Source organism: Leptonychotes weddellii, chromosome 12 (genome assembly GCF_054177405.1).
Source record: "Leptonychotes weddellii isolate Sample4059 chromosome 12, ASM5417740v2, whole genome shotgun sequence".
Taxonomy (NCBI): domain Eukaryota; kingdom Metazoa; phylum Chordata; class Mammalia; order Carnivora; family Phocidae; genus Leptonychotes; species Leptonychotes weddellii.
Window position 1 is genome coordinate 33105493 of NC_138380.1, and position 18695 is coordinate 33124187.

Genomic DNA, 18695 nt, shown 5'->3' on the forward strand with positions numbered 1-18695 from the left:
GTCCTGTCCCACTTTCCGTCCAGCCCGAGGCGGCGGCCTAAAGGCTTCACGGGCACGGTCTACGTGATCCTTCGTGGTCTTCCCGCTCCCTGTTCGCCGCCGATCCTAGGTCCCAGAAGGCGACGGAGGCCGGACTCAGCCGGCACCCTAGGTTGGGGGTGGGGGGTGCTCTATGTGCTGTCGCAGCGCCGGGCACACCTGGGGCGGCGGCCGCACGGGGAGTTTGGGCGGGGAGGGGGCCGGGCCTCAGGGAGGAAGCGCGCCGCGCGGTTTGACCCCGGCGGCGTTCCGTACCGTCGCGGATCCGGCGGCAGGAACATGGCGGCCGCGGTCGGGCCGGTAACGGAGAAAGTTTCCAACGAGACTGGCCTGTGTTAGTGCCTGTGGCCTCGGGCCCTCGACACCCCCCCTCCTCCGGCGTGCCACCTCCCAGATCCGAGTCGCAAGCTCAGCCCCAAGGGGCCTCCCTTTACTGTGTTGGCCCCAGAGCCGACTCCGGGGTTGAGAGAGCGTTGGTGGCGGCGGCCGAGTCAGGTAGGGAGGTCGGGGTGAACAGCGGGGTGGCAAGACCTGAGCACAGACACCGCCCAGGTCTCTGCGTCGTTCGAGCCCCTAGCTCCGCACAGCCGGTCATCCGGGGCCGAGGTTGCGATACCTGCCCCGAGAGTAGTGACGGTGGGGGTTGGAGGCTGGAAGGTGGGGTGCTCCACATCCCCCGCGGTTCCCCAGGCAGTTGGGCCCCCAGTTGTCGTTGCCGTCTCCCAAAGTAGAGGGGTGGTAGAGAACAGGCAGGCTTTTTCTGGAAGAATTGCTGTTGTTGCCCCAGTACTAAGAGATTGGATGTTTAAGTTGCCATTCTCCTCGTATGTAGTGGGCCCAAAGAGTTCACATGAATTCATTGAATCAAAGCACGGGAATTCCCCGACCTTAGGTGCTCAGTATGGTTCTTTCAGCTTTTGACGCTTCTAGATGGGACGGAAATAGTGTCTGAGTCCAAAGCTGATGGAAGTGAAGAGTGTGTATGTAGTGGCTCTATTGAGCCCTAGAGGTAGGACATGGAAGAGAACGCACTGGTTTGGAGGAATTTGGATGAATTAAGTGAAGGCTGAAGTAAGGCGAAAAGAGAAACAAACCAAACATTCATGGACTCTCCCTTAGTTCTATTACTTACGCGCTGTGGGATATTATACAACTTTAGTCTCTTCATGTATTACTAAGTGTCCAATAACTTGCATTGTTATTAAATATAATTATTTCTGTATTAGTCCCTATTTCTTTCACAGGTATTTGTTGAATATCTACTTGGTGCCAAATTTTCTGCTAAGACACGGGTACGCAGTATTAAAGACAAACTTTCAGAGACCTTGTGATCTAGTAGGGAATGCAGACCTTAAGCAAATGACAATCAGCATTTTGCTATTATAGAAGAAGTGCAGGGATCATATAAATGAGTCAGGGGTAATCTCACCAAGAAAATGATTTAAGTGAGACCTGAAGAGTAGGAGTGAGCCAGGTGTGAGGACTGGGATGGGTCTAGGAAGAGGGAAGAAGTGTACCTGGAGAGGGAATAGCAATGGTGCACTTCAGAATTGAAAAGGTCAGTATGGCTGGAATACGAAGTTCAAGCAGAAAAGAAGAAAATAGATGCGGCAGGGAAGTTATTCACATATGGTATGGAGAGCCTTATAAGGCGTTTTAAGGAGTTTAGACTTTATTGCTTAAGGTGCTCGGAAGCCATTTGAGGGTTTTTACAGAACAGAGTGGACTAACAAATTTTTTATTTTAAAAGGGACACTTCTTGGAGAGGGCACAGGTAGATATAGGGAGACATTGAAGCATGAGACCATGATAGCCAAAACTGGGATTTTGACTTTGGGGATGGAAAATAGAAACATTTAAGATGTGTATAGGAAGAAGAGTGGACAGGACTTGGTGAGGACTAAATATAGGTGGTGAAGGAGAGGAGGGTTAGAGTAGTATGTGGGGTTTTATAAAACAGACTCTGGGAGTTCCCCTATGCAGATTGACTCTTCTGTGCTCCATTTTTATCTGTCTCACAAGTAATTTCTCATTGAATCAAGTAATGGCAGACCAGTTGAAAAGATGCTGTTGCTTTGTTGTCTTACTCTGATGCAGCCAGTTTGTCCTTTGAAGAAGTTCAGAATGTGGAAAGACTTGTAAATTAGCCATTTAAAAATATTCTGCATGTTGATTTTGACAGTGTGGTTGCATATATTCTATGATATGGATGTTATGGGTATAATTTACATGTTTACCTTTTTTCTTTTTTTTTTAAGTATTTATTTGAGAGAGAGCGAGCACAGTGGGAGTAGAGGGAGAGGGAGAAGCAGACTCCCTGCTGATCAAGGAGCTGGACGTGGGGCTTGATTGCAGAACCCCAAAATCATGACCTGAGCTAAAGCAGCCGCTTAACCGACTGAGCCACCCAGGCGCCCTTGTTTACCTTTTTTCTAGGGTTTTACCTCTAAGAGAGTTGGTGCTTTTATTTATATCAGACAGATTAATATATGTATATAATTAGGGAGAGAGAATAATTGAAGACATGGAAATAGTTGAGATTGCTCATAGAAAGTGTACAGTGAGAGAAGAGCCTAGGCCTGGGATTGAACATCCAAAGGATGGATTGAGAATCAAGAGTCTGCAAGAAGATGGAGAAGGAGAGGTCACTGAGTTAGAAGAAAATCTGGAGGTTGGTCTTTGAAAGCTAAAGGAAGGGCAGGTTTCAGAAATTGAGAGGAGTCAACAATGTCAAAGGTTGTTTGAAGAAAGTGCAGGATAATAAATGAAAAGTACGCATTGGTTTTAGGAGCTTATAGGTCACTTTAGAATTTGGCAGAGCAGTTTGTTGTATGGTAGGAACCATTGTTGAGTGGTGTGAGAAGTGAAGCAATCGTAGAATAGCTGTCAAAAGAGGACGGAAGATTGAACTTGGAAGAGAAGATGGGGATGCGTGAAGATTGTTTTTGTTTCTGGGTTTTTTTGGTATTGTTTTTAAAAAGAGCTTTGCAAACGTTTAAGTGCTAATGGCTAAGAGAAGAGTGGGAGTTTGAAGAGCGAAGAGATTGTGAAGTTCTGGAAGAGGTAGAGGGGAAAAGATAGCCAGTATGTCTGAAAGATTTAGCCTTAGATAGGGAAGGGACATCCTTCTTCCCCCATATCAGGAGATGTCGGTAGAGGTGGGTTTGTGGTGTCGGAAACTCAAGTAAGCTCTCTTCTGACAACTCTGTTGGAGGCAGTCATCTAGTGAGAGTGCAGTGAGTGGGAAGTGGGTGTCAGAGATTTGAGGCTAAGGAAGAGAGGTTGGGTAGTCACAAAATGGGAGAGTGTTGACCAAAGAAACAGAAGGATGTCTCGTGAATTGCGTGGCAACCATTGAGCCTGGTGTGTGATTGTTTTTTTCTTCAGCAGTGTTCAGTTGTCTAAGCCCAGACTGTACCATCAACCCTTTGAGGACCTGTATTCCAACCTATTTGTTGAACAATTATATTACAGGAGTGATGTTAAAAAAAAATGCAAAGCACTCTAGATTTTATCAATATCTTACATATAAGCAAAAAGGTAAAGGCAAAATATACCAAAGGAAGACATTTTTTTAGCGGTGTATGGTATCTTAAGAAATGATGGGATGAAAATGTAATTGAGGAAAATCAGAATACTCAAATAGGTTTATCTGTAAAAAATACACTTGCTGAAGTAGAATTAGTGCGAAGTAGAATTAGTAATAGTACTTGGAACATCCCAGAGACTGTAAGATTGTCGCTCAGTAAAATTCTTCTCCAGCCAAATGAGTAATTAAGGGTTAATTCCAGGTTATCATGTTTCTTTCGGGTCTTTCTTTTAGTGTCCTACTATTTTTTTTTTTCTTTAAAGATTTTATTTGTCAGAGAGAGAGTGTGCACAAGCAGGGGAAGCAGCAGGCAGAGGGAGAAGCAGGCTCCCCGCTGAGCAAGAAGCCCAGTGCAGGACTCGATCCCAGTGCTCTGGGATCATGACCTGAGCCGAAGGCAGACAGACGCTTAACCGACTGAGCCACCCAGGTGCCTCTCATGTGTCCTACTGTTAAGAAAGTATAAATAAGCTCATCGCAAACAAGTCATTTTTTTAAATTTTTGTCTGGTTGAGTTCTCCATGGATATTTATTGTGACCATGAGCTGTTGAATGGATCAGTTCTGAAACAGTATAACATAAACTTTGAAGAATTATCTGGTAGATAGTTAAAGCATTTTTTGGCCATTGTCATGTTTTAAGTGCAATTTGTGGGGGCACTCAAAGCCTAAAATAATTATCTGGGTTCTTTAACGAATAATTGTTAACTTTTTAAAAGTAAAAGTATAAAGTTTAGGGGCATCTGGGTGGGTCAGTCATTAAGCGTCTGCCTTCGGCTCAGGCCATGGTCCCAGGGTCCTGGGATCGAGCCTCACATCGGGCTCCCTGCTCGGCAGGAAGCCTCTTCTCCCTCTCCCACTCCCCCTGCTTGTGTTCCCTCTCTTGCTGTCTCTCTCTCTGTCAAATAAAATCTTTAAAAATACATATATAAAGTTTAAATATTGGTTATTTAATGTAAATATTGGTTAGCATTCTAACTTCAGAATTTTGACTAGAAAGTTCAGGAATTGGTTTGCTACAGAGATAGTATTTAGATCTAGAAAGGAGGTTTGATAATCCAAGTAATTTAGTAGAGATCAAAGTATAGGGAAAATTATGGGTTAACTTTAGGGACTAACTTTAATGCAGTTAAACTTTACTTCTGGTAAGTTTATTAAACAATGTAAAGACTAAGATTTTATAGCCTGTTAGAGCTGCCTTGTAAAAAGATGGAGAGGATTTTAGGTAGGAACGGTTGCTATTACTGGATACAAGTGCTTTTCAAATTAGATGTAATGATGAAGCCCATCATTCGGTTTAGCTGCTGAGTAGTTTTTGATTGTGCCAGATCCATCTTCTACAATCTAAGCTAGGTTGAATATCTCACATTTACACATTGTAGTTGAAAAACTAACCATTGAAGTAAGAATGGCTTAGTCTTTGGAAAAACAGTTTCACTAGTGGTGATTTAGTCATACTTCTTAGCATATGTTAAGTAGAAAGCACTGTCATTTTTATATGGATAAACTGAGTTTTTAAACCAGAAACAATTGCCATTAAGATACATGCAAGTAAAATTTAAAACTGAGTTTCAAAAGAAACTTTATTTCTCATTTATTTATTATTTTCTACAAAGAAGAGAGAGCTAAAATATAAATTATATAAAATTAACACTGACTTATTTTTTCTGCTTTTTAGATCACGATAAACAAAAATTCCACCAGAGGAAATGCTGAAATAGGAGTTACGGATACGTTGGATTTGCTGGATGAAAAACAAGCAGTTAATTTTTGTACCACAGGGAGAAAGCCCAAATTGCCAGATTACATGTGTAAATCACTGCGTTACTGCTTTAGTCATTGTCTGTATTTAGCAATGACAAGACTGGAAGAAGTCAACAGAGAAGTGAATATGCATTCTTCAGTGCGTTATCTTGGCTATTTAGCCAGAATCAATTTATTGGTTGCTATATGCTTAGGTCTTTATGTAAGATGGGAAAAAACAGCAAATTCCTTAATTTTGGTAATTTTTATTCTTGGTCTTTTCGTTCTTGGAATTGCCAGCATACTCTATTATTATTTTTCAATGCAAGCAGCAAGTTTAAGTCTCTCCAATCTTTGGTTTGGATTCTTGCTTGGCCTCCTATGTTTTCTTGACAATTCATCCTTTAAAAATGATGTGAAAGAAGAGTCAACCAAATATTTGCTTCTAACTTCCATAGTACTAAGGATATTATGCGCTTTGGTGGAGAGAATTTCTGGGTATGTCCGTCATCGACCCACTTTACTAACCACAGTTGAATTTCTGGAACTTGTTGGATTTGCTGTTGCCAGCACAACTATGTTGGTGGAGAAGTCTCTGAGTGTCATTTTACTTGTTGTAGCTTTGGCCATGCTGATTATTGACCTGAGAATGAAGTCTTTCTTAGCTATTCCAAACTTAGTTATTTTTTCAGTCTTGCTGTTTTTCTCCTCATTGGAAACTCCCAAAAATCCAGTTGCTTTTGCATGTTTTTTTATCTGCCTGATAACTGACCCTTTCCTTGACATTTATTTTAGTGGACTTTCAGTGACTGAAAGGTGGAAACCCTTTTTGTACCGTGGAAGAATATGCAGAAGACTTTCAGTCGTTTTCACAGGAATGATTGAGCTTACCTTTTTTATTCTTTCAGCATTTAAACTTAGAGATACTCACCTCTGGTATTTTGTAATACCAGGCTTTTCCATTTTTGGAATTTTCTGGATGATTTGCCATATTATTTTTCTCTTAACTCTTTGGGGATTCCATACCAAATTAAATGACTGCCATAAAGTATATTTCACCCACAGGGTAGATAACAATAGCCTTGATAGAATCATGGCATCCAAAGGGATGCGTCACTTTTGCTTAATTTCAGAGCAGTTAGTTTTTTTTAGTCTTCTTGCAACAGCGATTTTAGGAGCAGTTTCCTGGCAGGTAAGCGTCTAGTTTGTTTATTATGTCAATGCCTATGATGTGTGACTTAATGCTTGCTTTAAGAGTTAAATTATTAGAGGGCGCCTGGGTGGCTCAGTCGGTTGAGCGACTGCCTTCGGCTCAGGTCATGATCCCAGAGTCCCAGGATCGAGTCCCGCATCGGGCTCCCTGCTCGGCGGGGAGCCTGCTTCTCCCTCTGACCCTCCCCCCTCTCATGTGCTCTCTCTCTCTCATTCTCTCTGTCAAATAATAAATAAAATCTTTAAAAAAAAAAAAAAAAAAAGAGTTAAATTATTAGAATCAAAAAGTCACGTTCCTGATTTCAAAAGGAGATTCTTTTTACTTTTGTTCATGGAGTTGAAGTACTGAATGAATATTGACAGTATCATTTAGTTTGATCTCTAGCAAAGAGGTACCAAAATGTTAGGAATACTCAGCGACTGACATCCCTCCTGCCTTCATTAAACACTCAGATTAAAGATTCTTAAGTATTAACATTTGAAGAGTGCTTAGAGATTGCACATTAATCCTTTCATTTCACACAGGTGGAAACTGAATGCCTGAGAAGACAGAGTGTCTGGTACTAGCCCTAACCAGGTTACCTAGCTTCTATCTAGTCCGCCGGTCTTTTCACTACAACACATTTCTTTTATATAGCCACTTCCCATATATGTAAAAGGTGATTAGATATATAACATATCACGTTCTTAATTATAGATTAGTGGCTCTCCTGAGAAAGAAAAATTGGATTTTAAAATACATTTGCTGCCCATGATATATTAAAAAAATTAAAAAGTTCTTTTGTAGACAAAGATATTTAAATTGCATGGTTGGAGTTTATAGTATTAACAAGCCTAGTCTTCCATTCTTTGAACATTTATTGATGCAGGATAGGTCAGATACTGTACTGGCTGCTGAAGATTGCAAGATGAGTAAGAAGTGTCTGTCTTAAGTCACAGTCTCTAATGGGCTAGGGAAGAGGCAAGCATGTAAACAATTATTACAGTGTGAGAAATATTGTAATTTGAGTACATCAGATTAGGATGCAGGGGAAAAGGGAAGATCACCTGTGCTTGGTACAGTTTTCTGCTTTGGTCCAGTTACTTGCTACAGAGTGATTTCTAGATGTGAGTGTTTGAAGGGAAATGTAGAGACTTGCCTGGGCATGGTGCCTTTTTGTCAGTGTGGGCTAGGGCAGGGAGCCTGTGGGGGAGTCAAGTAAATGATAAAAACATTGTGGGTGTTGCCTGAGGCTATCTTCCTAACTTTACTTGCTAGTGCTGGGGACTATCAGAATCATGATGATGATGATGATGGAGGATGTTGTCAGAAACTCTTAAAAGAGTTCTGCTTCTTTCCCTCACCTTTTTCCTATTAGCTCCTTTTCCAGCCCTAACTACTCCCCCGCCCCCCTAACATCAGCCTCATCCATGCTTGACACCTTTCCAGATCATCAAATCCTGTTAAGCGTTATTGTCTAAGCCACCGTATCTTTCTTGTATTCTTCTACCAGTGGTCTTCAAATACGGTATGTGTACCACTGGCGGTACACAAAAGCTTTCCAAAGAATAGGTCAGCAAAAATAATTTTAAGAATACCAATTTCCAGATTCTGTCCTTCCATTCAACTTTTTTTTTAAAGTTGATCTACTTGAGAATGCCTCTCAATTTAGGTGTGGAGTGCTATCTCATTGTGGTTTTAATTTGTATGTCTCTAATGACAAATGATGTTGAGCATCATTTAATGTGTGTATTAGTCATTCGCTTATCTTTGTTTTTGAAATATCTATTCACATCTTTTGCCCGTTGTTAAATTGAGTTACTTCTCTTCTTATGATTGAGTTTTAAGGGTGGTTTTTATATTCTGGATACAAGCCCTTTATTTTTTTAAAGATTTTATTTATTTATTTGAGAGAGAGGATGAGAGGAGAGAGAGAGCACATGAGAGGGGGGAGGGTCAGAGGGAGAAGCAGACTCCCTGCCGAGCAGGGAGCCCGATGCGGGACTCGATCCAGGGACTCCAGGATCATGACCTGAGCTGAAGGCAGTCGCTTAACCAACTGAGCCACCCAGGCGCCCTACAAGCCCTTTATTAGATGATTTGGAAATGTTTTCTCCCAGTCTGTGAATTATCTTTTTTTCCTCATGACACATTTTGAAGAGTACAGGTTTTTAATTTCATGAAGACCAGTTTATCAACTTACTCTTTATGTACTGTGTTTTTAGTATATCTAAGAAGTCTTTGCTTCACCCTAGGTCACAAAGATTTTCTTCTATACTAGTTTTCTTCTAGTGGTTTTATTGCAACTTATACATTTAGGTATATGATCTATTTTGAAAAAATTTTTGTCTATAGTATGATGTAAGGATCTAACTATTGCAAAATATGGCTTTCTAATTGTTCCAGGAAAAGACTTTCCTTTCCCCTGTTTAATTGCCTTGATACCTTTGTCCAAAGTCAGTGAAATATAAATATAAGGGTTTATTGCTGAGCTCTCTTTTTTGTTCCATTGAGCTATATATCTGACCTTATACTAGTACTATGCTGTCTCACAAGATATTTTCTAATTACCCTTGAAATTTCTTCTTTGACCTTTGGGTTACTTAAAAATTGGTTGTCTGATAACGTGATATTTGAGGGATTTCCCACATTTCCTTGTTATTGATTTCTAATTACATGTGATTGGAGAACATACTTTATATGACTTTAGTCTTTTATGAAGACTTGTTCTGTGGCCTGCCATGTGTTTTATTCTAGAGAAAACACCGTGTTCACTTGAAAAGAATGAGCATTCTGCTGTTGTTGGGTAGAGTGTTCTATAAATACCAGCTAGGTCAAGCTGGTGGGTTTTCTTCCTAAATCTATATCCTTGCAGATTTTCTATTTCCATTAGGACTGAGAGAGGGATATTAAAAACCTTCATTATAAGTTGCTAAATTGTGGTTTTGTCCTTTCGATTCTGTTATTTTCTTGTTCAATGTATTTTGGTATTCTGTTCCAAGTACATATATACATCTTTAATTACTATACCTTCTTAATATATAGACCTTTTTATCATTATAATAGACAGCCTAGTTGAGTAGTTATGACAGAGACCTCAGGCTCACAAAACCTAAAATATTAACTCTCTGGCTCTTTACAGAAAGTTTGCGAACTCCTGTTGTAGGCCAGTGCTTCTCAACCTTTAACATGCATTGAAATCATGTGGGGATGTTGTTAAATTTTTGAAGATTGAAATTGATTTTGGGAGACAGCTTGAACAGTGAAAGGTGATGCAGAAACTACTGGTCAAAAATATACCCATTGAGTAACAAGGTATTACTTTAGCTATTTAAGATTAACATGCATCTACCTGAGCTGTGTCTGCATTCCCCAGTTAGTTGCTACTTGGTAACTGCTGCCTATGGTGCAGGCATGGTCTTTGATGCAATGAAATTTTTTCAACTTAATTTTAATTGAATTAATCTTCTGTTTAAAGATTTCTCGAACTGTGTTCTGCCCGGTGTTGGGTGAGATGTTAATGAGTATACTCAGAGAAAAAGTGTCAAAGAAAGAGAAATGTTCCCAAACTTACCATGAAATTCTTGCCTATACTTCTCATTAACCACCTCCTCCCACCACACCTATTAACCTCCCTATGAAACATAATTTAGGGAACACTCCACTGGATTTATATAAAGTCCCAACCCTTTTGGCTGATGAAAGCATCAGAAAATTATATAGTGAAAGGCAAAAAATTAAGAGTTTTGTAAGGCCAGGACTATTTTTGGCATAACATCATTGTTAATCCAAGTAAATTGTAAGCCCTGTCTCAAATTCTTTAGATTTTGTTTTGTAGAAATTGAACAGTGTTTAACATTCCTAAATGATACAGATACTGATTAGCTTTTTAACAATATATTCTAAACCCATTTCTTCACATTTCTGTGAGAGTAATAGTCAAGTGTAAACTGATATTTTCCATTGTCTCATTAAAATTTGCTTTAATGGATTTCCACTGGAAAAATAGTTCCACTGATTGGTGGGGGCAGACCCAGTGTGGCAGGAAAAAAAAAAAAGAATTAAACCTTTTGAGCAGATCAGTCAGCCAAAGATAGGATCAGTGAAAGTGGAGATAGCCTGGAATCAAGTGTAGCTAGGAGCAAAGATAAGGACCTGGACTAAGGTGATAGTCTTACCCTTAGCACAGCAATTTTTCCCTAAGGTCTTGTTGAGAAGTATAATATAAAGAGAACTTGCAATAAGTTGATGAAATGTAAAGTTGAATAATGTTCTGACGTGGTGGATAGTCTTAAAATGTAAAAAAAAAAAAATGTTGAAAGAATAAAGAGAGCACTTGGGAATGTAGGATGATGGATTTCATTGAGTTAATGACCTAGCAGGCATTTGGAATGAACAACATTTTATAGATTTTTTTTTTTAAGTATATTTTTAAAGAGTCCAATGTCCTATTATTTTACTACCAGAGGAGTAAAACCAAGCAAAAGCATGAGATTAACCTGCCTCGTGAAGCACAACTGTAGCTTGGACTTTAATTTCCAAAAATGGGCTTAGCCACTTTTTATTTTAAGCTTTTTAATTTTTTTTAAAATTAAGCTTATTTGCATGTTAATTTTGGGTTTTGTTAGTTTTACTTAGCTTAATATATAAATTTTTTTATTAAGGAAAAATTTGCATATAGTAATATTCACCCATTTTTTGTGTGTAATTTTGCAGTATTAGCAAATACATAGAGTTGTGTGACTACCACTACCAGTCAAAATATAGAGCAGTTCCATTACCCGCCAGAGTTCCCTCCTGCTCCTTTGTAGTCAACCCCCAGTAGTTGGCAACCGCTGATCTGTTTTCTGTCCGTAGACACTTTTCTTTTGCAGAATGTCATATACATGAAATCGTACATTATATGGCTGTTGGAATCTGGCTTCTTTCACTTACCATAATTCATATAGATTCATCTATGTTGTGTATATGTTTATTCCTCTGTATTGCAGAGCAGTATTCCGTTGTATGGGTATCTCACAGTTTATTCATTTCTCAATTGACGGATATTGAAATTAGTTTTTGGTGATTATAAAAGTTGCTAGAAACATTCATAGGGTTTTTTGTTAAGGTAAATTTTTATTTTACTTGGTGTGGGATTGCTGGGTCATGTGATAAACATGAATCATTTTTAACTTCTAAGAAACTACCAAACTGCTTTCAAAGTGGCTGTACCATTTTGCATTCCGACCAGCAGCGTATAGGAGTTCCATTTGCCCCACATAATAACCAGTGCTTGGTATTATCTATTTGTTTTTGTTTTTTAACCATTCTAATAGGTGTCTGGTGGTAATTCATTGTGGTTTTATTTTCTATTACCCCAGTAACTACTGATGTTAAGTATCTTTTCTTGTGCTTACTTGCTACAGTAGGTCTTCTCTGGTGAAGTACCTGTTCAGATTTCTTGGCAATTTTTAAAAATGTGAATTGCGTGTTTTCTTTATAGTCAGTTCTGAGAATTCTTTATATATTCTAGATAGAAGTCCTTTATCAGATATAGGACTTGGAAATATTTTCTCCAGTGTGTGGCTTGTCTTTTCTCTTACCATGTTTTCTGAAGAGCAAAAGTTCTAAATTTTGCCACAGTCCCCTTCAATTTTTTTTCTTTTATGAATCTTTTGATGTCCTATCTAAGAAATCTTTGACTTCACTTGAATAGAATCTTGGCTTATCCCACATGGATAGCTTTGTTCTTTGTTTTTCCTTAGTTTTACTGAGTTTAATAGCATTCTCAGAATGAGTCAGTAGTATCATTCTAAGTCATTTACATTAAAAATCTGGAATTTACCATTAACTTCTGTTGTGTTCTATTCATAATCTCATTCTAACTTTCAAATGGAACATTACAGCTGTTGTTTCCTGCAATTTGTGTTATGTTCATTTAATGTACTATTTGCTTTCCTCTTTTATCCTTGTTTTTTGTTTTTTTTTTTTTAAATAAGTCAATAAGACAGACTTAGTACCACAGCATTTGGTACTAGTATTATTGCTCAGCTATAGGCTTTTCAGAAATTGTGATAATTGATAATTCATATAAAGATAAAAGAGGAGGAAAGCATCCAGATACCCAAGGAAGTATACCCCATGGCTCACTCTTAGGTTTAGAGATTCTTTCCGATATCATTCACATGAGATTTATATGCCTTTCCTTGCCAACCTTGTCATTTGCAGATTCCATGGGAGTATGATGTAACTTTTTGTAGAAGCCTTTTGACCCAAACCAGAAAAACCATAATCCGTTGATTTCTCTATAGGGCAAGCAATGGCAATCACTGAGTGTGACAGATGGAACAAGATCAGCCTCACATCCAATGAAGGGATGAAATCCACAGATGTAGCATTTTCATTTCTAACAAGATGGCAGGATCAGCCATATTACTTCACTTGGCATGGGGAGCAGGGAGTTTTCAAATCTGCCAAAACTAGAAGTGCACATGTTTCATAATTTTTTGTTTTGTTTCATTTTCTAAAGTTTTGAGCTATTTTAGTCTAGATGAGAGGGGGGGACACTAATTCTTTTTAGCTTGAAGGCATTCTTTTAATTTGATGTTTTATCATTTCTGCCAGAACACTATGAAACAGGAGTACTTTTTTTTCTAAAAGACCAACAATGGTCCTAATTTGTTTTTCTTGAAGTAAAAACAAGGTTTTTCTTTTTTCCCCAGATGATTTCCCAACTTTTAAAAATTTTAATGACCATAGAGAATTTTTTCCATTTAATAAGATTTACCATTTATTAACTGTTGTCTGTGTGCTCTACACCATTCTGTGTACTTTCTGTGTTTACTTAATCATCCTGACACTCTGAGATAGGTACCATTATTATTCCCATTTCATAAATAAGAAACATGCGTGAGAGATTAGGAAACTTGCTCAAGGCTGCAGAGCTGGTATGAATCCAGGCAATCTGCCTTCACAGCTCTTAACCACTTTACTTAGTTCCATATATTTTTAGAGTTGGAAACGAGGATAGAGATTATTTGATGTAACCTCTTTATTCTGCCCACGGGAAAAGTAAAATTCAGTAGACTTCCTGAGTTTGATTTCCATACCACTGTTGTTTCGCCTTTACCAGGATTGTCATCTAAAAAATGTCTGGTTTTGCTATCTGTAGTTTGAGATTACTCAAAAGAAGAAAAAAGGATTTCTAATACATTTACTAGAGCTTTAACTCTGCATCAGTATCTCCTATGCAGTAATAGTCATTTAGCTTTTTATTGTCTTGCTCATGACTTCCATTTCGATTTAAAAATGCTTCACTGCAAATTACAGCTACCATTTATGGTGCTGGCCATATTCACATATTTCTAATATATACTACAGGCTCACAAAATAAATAGTAGTCCCCTTTTATAGATTGTGACTCAAAAGGTTAATTAATTTGCTCATGTACTCACAGATGGTAAATGGCTGAGCTAGGACTGAACCAAAGTCTGACTCCAAAGCTTAAGTCCTTGACACTAGACCCTATTGCCTCTGTATAAAGAAATCACTTGATTTTAAAACTGTGAGGTAGCTTTCCTAATGTTTTTTTTTTATGTTAATCACCATACATTACATCATTAGTTTTTGATGTAGTGTTCCATGGTTCATTGTTTGTGCATAACACCCAGTGCTCCATTCAGTATGTGCCCTCTTTAATACCCATCACCAGGCTAACCCATCCCCCCACCCCCCTCCCCTCTAGAACCCTCTGTTTCTCAGAGTCCATAGTCTTGCATGGTTCGTCTCCCCCTCCGATTTTCCTAATGTTCTTAAAATTTCCTCTACTGAGCAAATTTTTGGAGGCTGCCCATTGTTTCTTAAATATGGGTTTCTCACATTAAAGAGCATAATACCTTCATTTATATATTGCTGTGTAATATACATTTATATATTCTGTTTCTTAGTTGGACTTCATTTTCTTTAGACTTCCATGTATACTCTTTCCCAAACTGGCTTACTTAAGATGACTCATACAAAAATACTTCTAAACAATAATTTTATCTCTTAGGTAAATGCCAGATTTTTAAATATGAAATTCCAACTTTGATTCTGTATATTGCATAGAGATTTTGTTCCTATTATCTGAGAAATTTTATGATATGAAAGTGTTGAATGTTTTGACCATGACTTGAAAGCCCAGCTGAACAGAGAATAGCTAGTAACTACTTTTCTACAAAGGATATTACTTAGAGTTGTTTATTGGTCTGCTAGTATGTTCAGATTCTGTCTACTTTGAAATTTGCATCATGTCCTATAGTTTGATAGTGAGCTTACAGTGATTTGGAGAAATGGAGGAAGAAAAAGTACCTACACTTAATTGTTTTGATTAGGTAAGTTGATCATATTTATTACAGGGAATTGTTTAAAATATAAGGAGTACACCAAAGTCAAATGAAAGCTGTAAATGTTTGCATGCCAGTAAAATTGAAGCTTTCTGAAAGTGGCAAGTGGATAAAACATCCTAAATTTATTTTTTCTCCCCCTGGACATATTTACCATCTGTTCAGTTAAGATTGCTAATTTTTTTGTGTTGCCGAACTGCTCACTGTTGTTTGTGTATGTTATCTTGATAACCTAATACAAATATTTAACATTTTCTCTGTTAAATTTGACTTTTAAAAATTAACATAACATTATCAATTTTCTAAGATTATAAAAATAACAGATCATCTATTATATATGAATTTTCAGTAACTCTGAATATCTGCTTATTTAGTCCTATTAAATATTACCATCAGTGTTGTATAACTGACATGAGAGTATTGAATAACACCACTATCCGTTAACATTTTAATTGGAATTTTAAATTATTTAATAAGGCTTCCAACTTGAGTCATGTACAGACTAATCTGCAATTGAAGTTTATCATTAAATAGTTTATAATTTAGCAGTGAACTACATTAATGCAATGCTTTTTTCTAATGGTAAAATTAGGATATTTTAACTTCACAAAGAATCTTAGTAGGTTTATAAAATTCTTTTTTTTTTAAATAGTTGTTTGTTTTTTTAAGATTTTATTTATTCATTTGAGACCCAGAGTTAGAGAAAGCATGAGCAGGGAGAGGGGCAGAGGGAGAGGGAAAAGCAGGCTCCCTGCTGAGCCAGGAGCCCGATGTGGGGCTCAATCCCAGGACCCTAGGATCATGACCTGAGCCGAAGGCAGACGCTTAACCATCTGAGCCACCCAGGCACCCCGGTTTATAAAATTCTTTAGGGTAATACAGAAGTCAGTAATAACCATTGGTATAGGGTCCATATGAATATTTAAAGAAAGGCTAGTCTGTACCCTTGACATAATTTGATAAGTAGGGCCAAATTTAAATATTTCTGGGGCACTTTCAGAAATGGAAATTTCCATTGTCTTTAAGAAATAGGAAAGATGAGGAGACATCAAGTTAATAAATAGTCTTAAAGGAAAATGGTTTGATTAAACAAAATGAAAAGTTAACATTTTTTCATGGTACAACATTCTATTACAATTTACATGTCAAAATTTAGTTCCCCACTCTAGAATATCAAATTCCTTGCTTATGAATTATCTTTATATATCTATGTCATGAAATTTCCTAGTAACTCTTAGTACAGAAAGTCTGTGTACAAACCTGAACTTCTCAGTTTTGCTGCTAGAAACTATCCTAATTTTTGGAATAACGTGCAGGGACTTTTTTTTTTTTTTTTTTTAAGAAGGTGCTTTTTTTTTTATAATTCTATTTTTTAAATCCTGTAATTATGTCTGTATAGCAAAATAAATAAATAAAAAATAAACATGCCTGTAAGATTGAGTAGACCAGCTTATCTAGCCAGAACATTTTTTAAAAAATATGTGCCTTTAATGCAAATACCATGTGATTTCACTTATATGTGGAATCTAAACAAAACTAACAAACTCTTAAATATAGAGAACAAACTGGTAGTTGCCACAGGGGAGGTGGGTGGGATGATGGGCAAAAGAGATGAAAGGGATTACGAGGTACAAACTTCCAGAGATGAAAATACAGCATAGGAAATACGAATAATATTGTAATAACGTTGTATAGTGACTACACTTAACCATGGTGAGCACTGAGTAGTGTATGGAATTGTTGAATCACTATGTTGTACACCTGAAACCAGTACAACATTGTATGTCAATTATACTTCAATAAGTTTTTACAAATGCCTTTTAAAAAAAATGTATGCCTTTAGGCAGCAGTGCACTTTCCTTTAGAATCCTTAACCACTGTTTATCACAGCTGCTTCACATACCACTTTTCTGGCCCCTGAAGGCTTTTGTGACCCTTGCTATAAATTATAGTGAGTTATTTAGTTTCTTACATTGCTATCTTGATCAGAAAAGTACTGTTTATGTAAAGTTAAAGGTAGAAATAATAAAGTTGTCATATTGGTTATGTTATTAAGTAATTCTTTCATATGAATGGTTGGCATAATGTAGAAGTAATCCTTTGACCAATTAAACCCCTAAAAACAAAAGATTTTTTGTTATCCTGGAGGAACATATGCAATAGAAGGTATAGAAAAAGAAAGTATTGAAATTATTAGTATTTGTAGGTAAGATGATTACCTGGCAAACCTAAGAGTTAACTGGAAAATCAACTGAAAATGCTATAGTAACAGTTGTGAGAATTATGCTGCATCTTTAACATTCTAAACTCTGTCATAAAAGGTTGATTTTGTGGATAGTTATCATTAAAACCTAGCCACGATAAAAACTATGTACATTTTCTTGGAATTGTAGGATGTAGGTAGTATAAGAAGAAATAAATGGTGTATAGTGGGAATATATATTTTTAATGCATTTAGGTGGCAAATAACAACATGTAAATATACAAAAGTCAATATCCTGTAAGTCCATAATCAGAAAATGTAATGGAAATCATTCCATTCATACAACAAGCATAAAATGAAAAAGGTTTAAAAGAAACTTAAGACATTTTTACAAAGATATATAAACTCCACTTAAGGTTTTGAAAGAAGACTTGAATAAATGAAAATACATATCAGACTTTCTGGGATAGTAGCAAACACTGTGCCCTGTGGACATGTTTAAAACAGAGGAAGGAAGGTTTAAAGCTGAGCTGCACTTCTAGTGCCATCAAGAGGAGCAAAAACCAAAGCCCAGGACTTCAGAGGTGGGGTCTCTGGTAAATTACCTCCCATTTTAAGATGACACACTGAAAGAAAAGGGTGGAACCGTGTCCAAGACAGCGCTGTCATGAATTTGCATCCTGACCTTGTGTCCTGTGAGTGATCTGACCTGGATTAAGTGGTCAAACCTGTATTAAGATACTAAGTTGTAATGCCCCCAGCTCCCTGCAAGAACCAAACAAAACTCCTCTTGGGGAAAGGTATCATTATCCTAGGCCTAAAATTAGTCGTGTGTGTGTGTGTGTGTCTGTGTGATGTAGTTATAGGACTAATTTCAGGCCTAGGATAATGATATATACATATGTATATACATATATGCACACACACATATATGCACACGTGTGTATTTTTGCATACAATGTTCAGCTCATAAATATAACCAGGTACACGTACACACACGGCATCAAGAGCAATAAGCAGCAGGACCAACAGACAAGAGATGACCAGAAAATCTTGAGATACTGGAATTATCAAAGAGAGTATTGAAAATAATAAAAGCAAAGATAGTATATAATGGTAGGAAGTTGGAAACTATAAAATAGTGACAAGGCAGATTTGAAAAAGAACAAGTTTTAGAATCAGAAAATAAAATACCTGAAATTAATTCAGTGTGTAAGACTAACAGATAAAGCTGAAGTGAACATTAGGGAATTGGAAGATAAATTTCAGAAGAAGCTATACAAGAAGGAGCACAAAAGAAAAATAGGGATAATACAGAAGACTAAGACTCAAAGAGGATACAGTGAGAAGATCTCTATTTTATTGGAGTCCCAAAAGAAAGGAGGAAATAAAGGCCAAAGGAAGTATTTGAAAGAACAAACAGACCAATGGAACAGTATAGAGTATAAAAACAAATCCCATAATACTTGATTTATGGCAGAGACGGCACTGTAGAGCAGTGTGGAATGGTTGAGATTTTCAGTGATTGGTAATTGAGTATACAAATAGAAAAAATGGAGTTGGA

General features: G+C 37.4%; 1 protein-coding gene across 2 annotated transcripts in view; it reads left to right on the top strand.

Moving 5' to 3' along the window:
- Positions 1–271: 271 nt before the first annotated feature.
- TMEM168 (transmembrane protein 168) overlaps positions 272–18695 on the top strand; it is a 28641-nt gene continuing 10217 nt past the window's right edge. The window contains exons 1-2 of one of the 2 annotated variants that reach the window (XM_031024127.2): positions 272–534; positions 5306–6562. In XM_031024127.2, coding sequence (XP_030879987.2) covers positions 5435–6562 — 1128 coding nt within the window. In that variant the 5' untranslated portion in view covers positions 272–534; positions 5306–5434. The remainder of the gene's footprint in view (positions 535–5305; positions 6563–18695) is intronic. The other variant, XM_006729664.3, reaches the window with a different exon arrangement.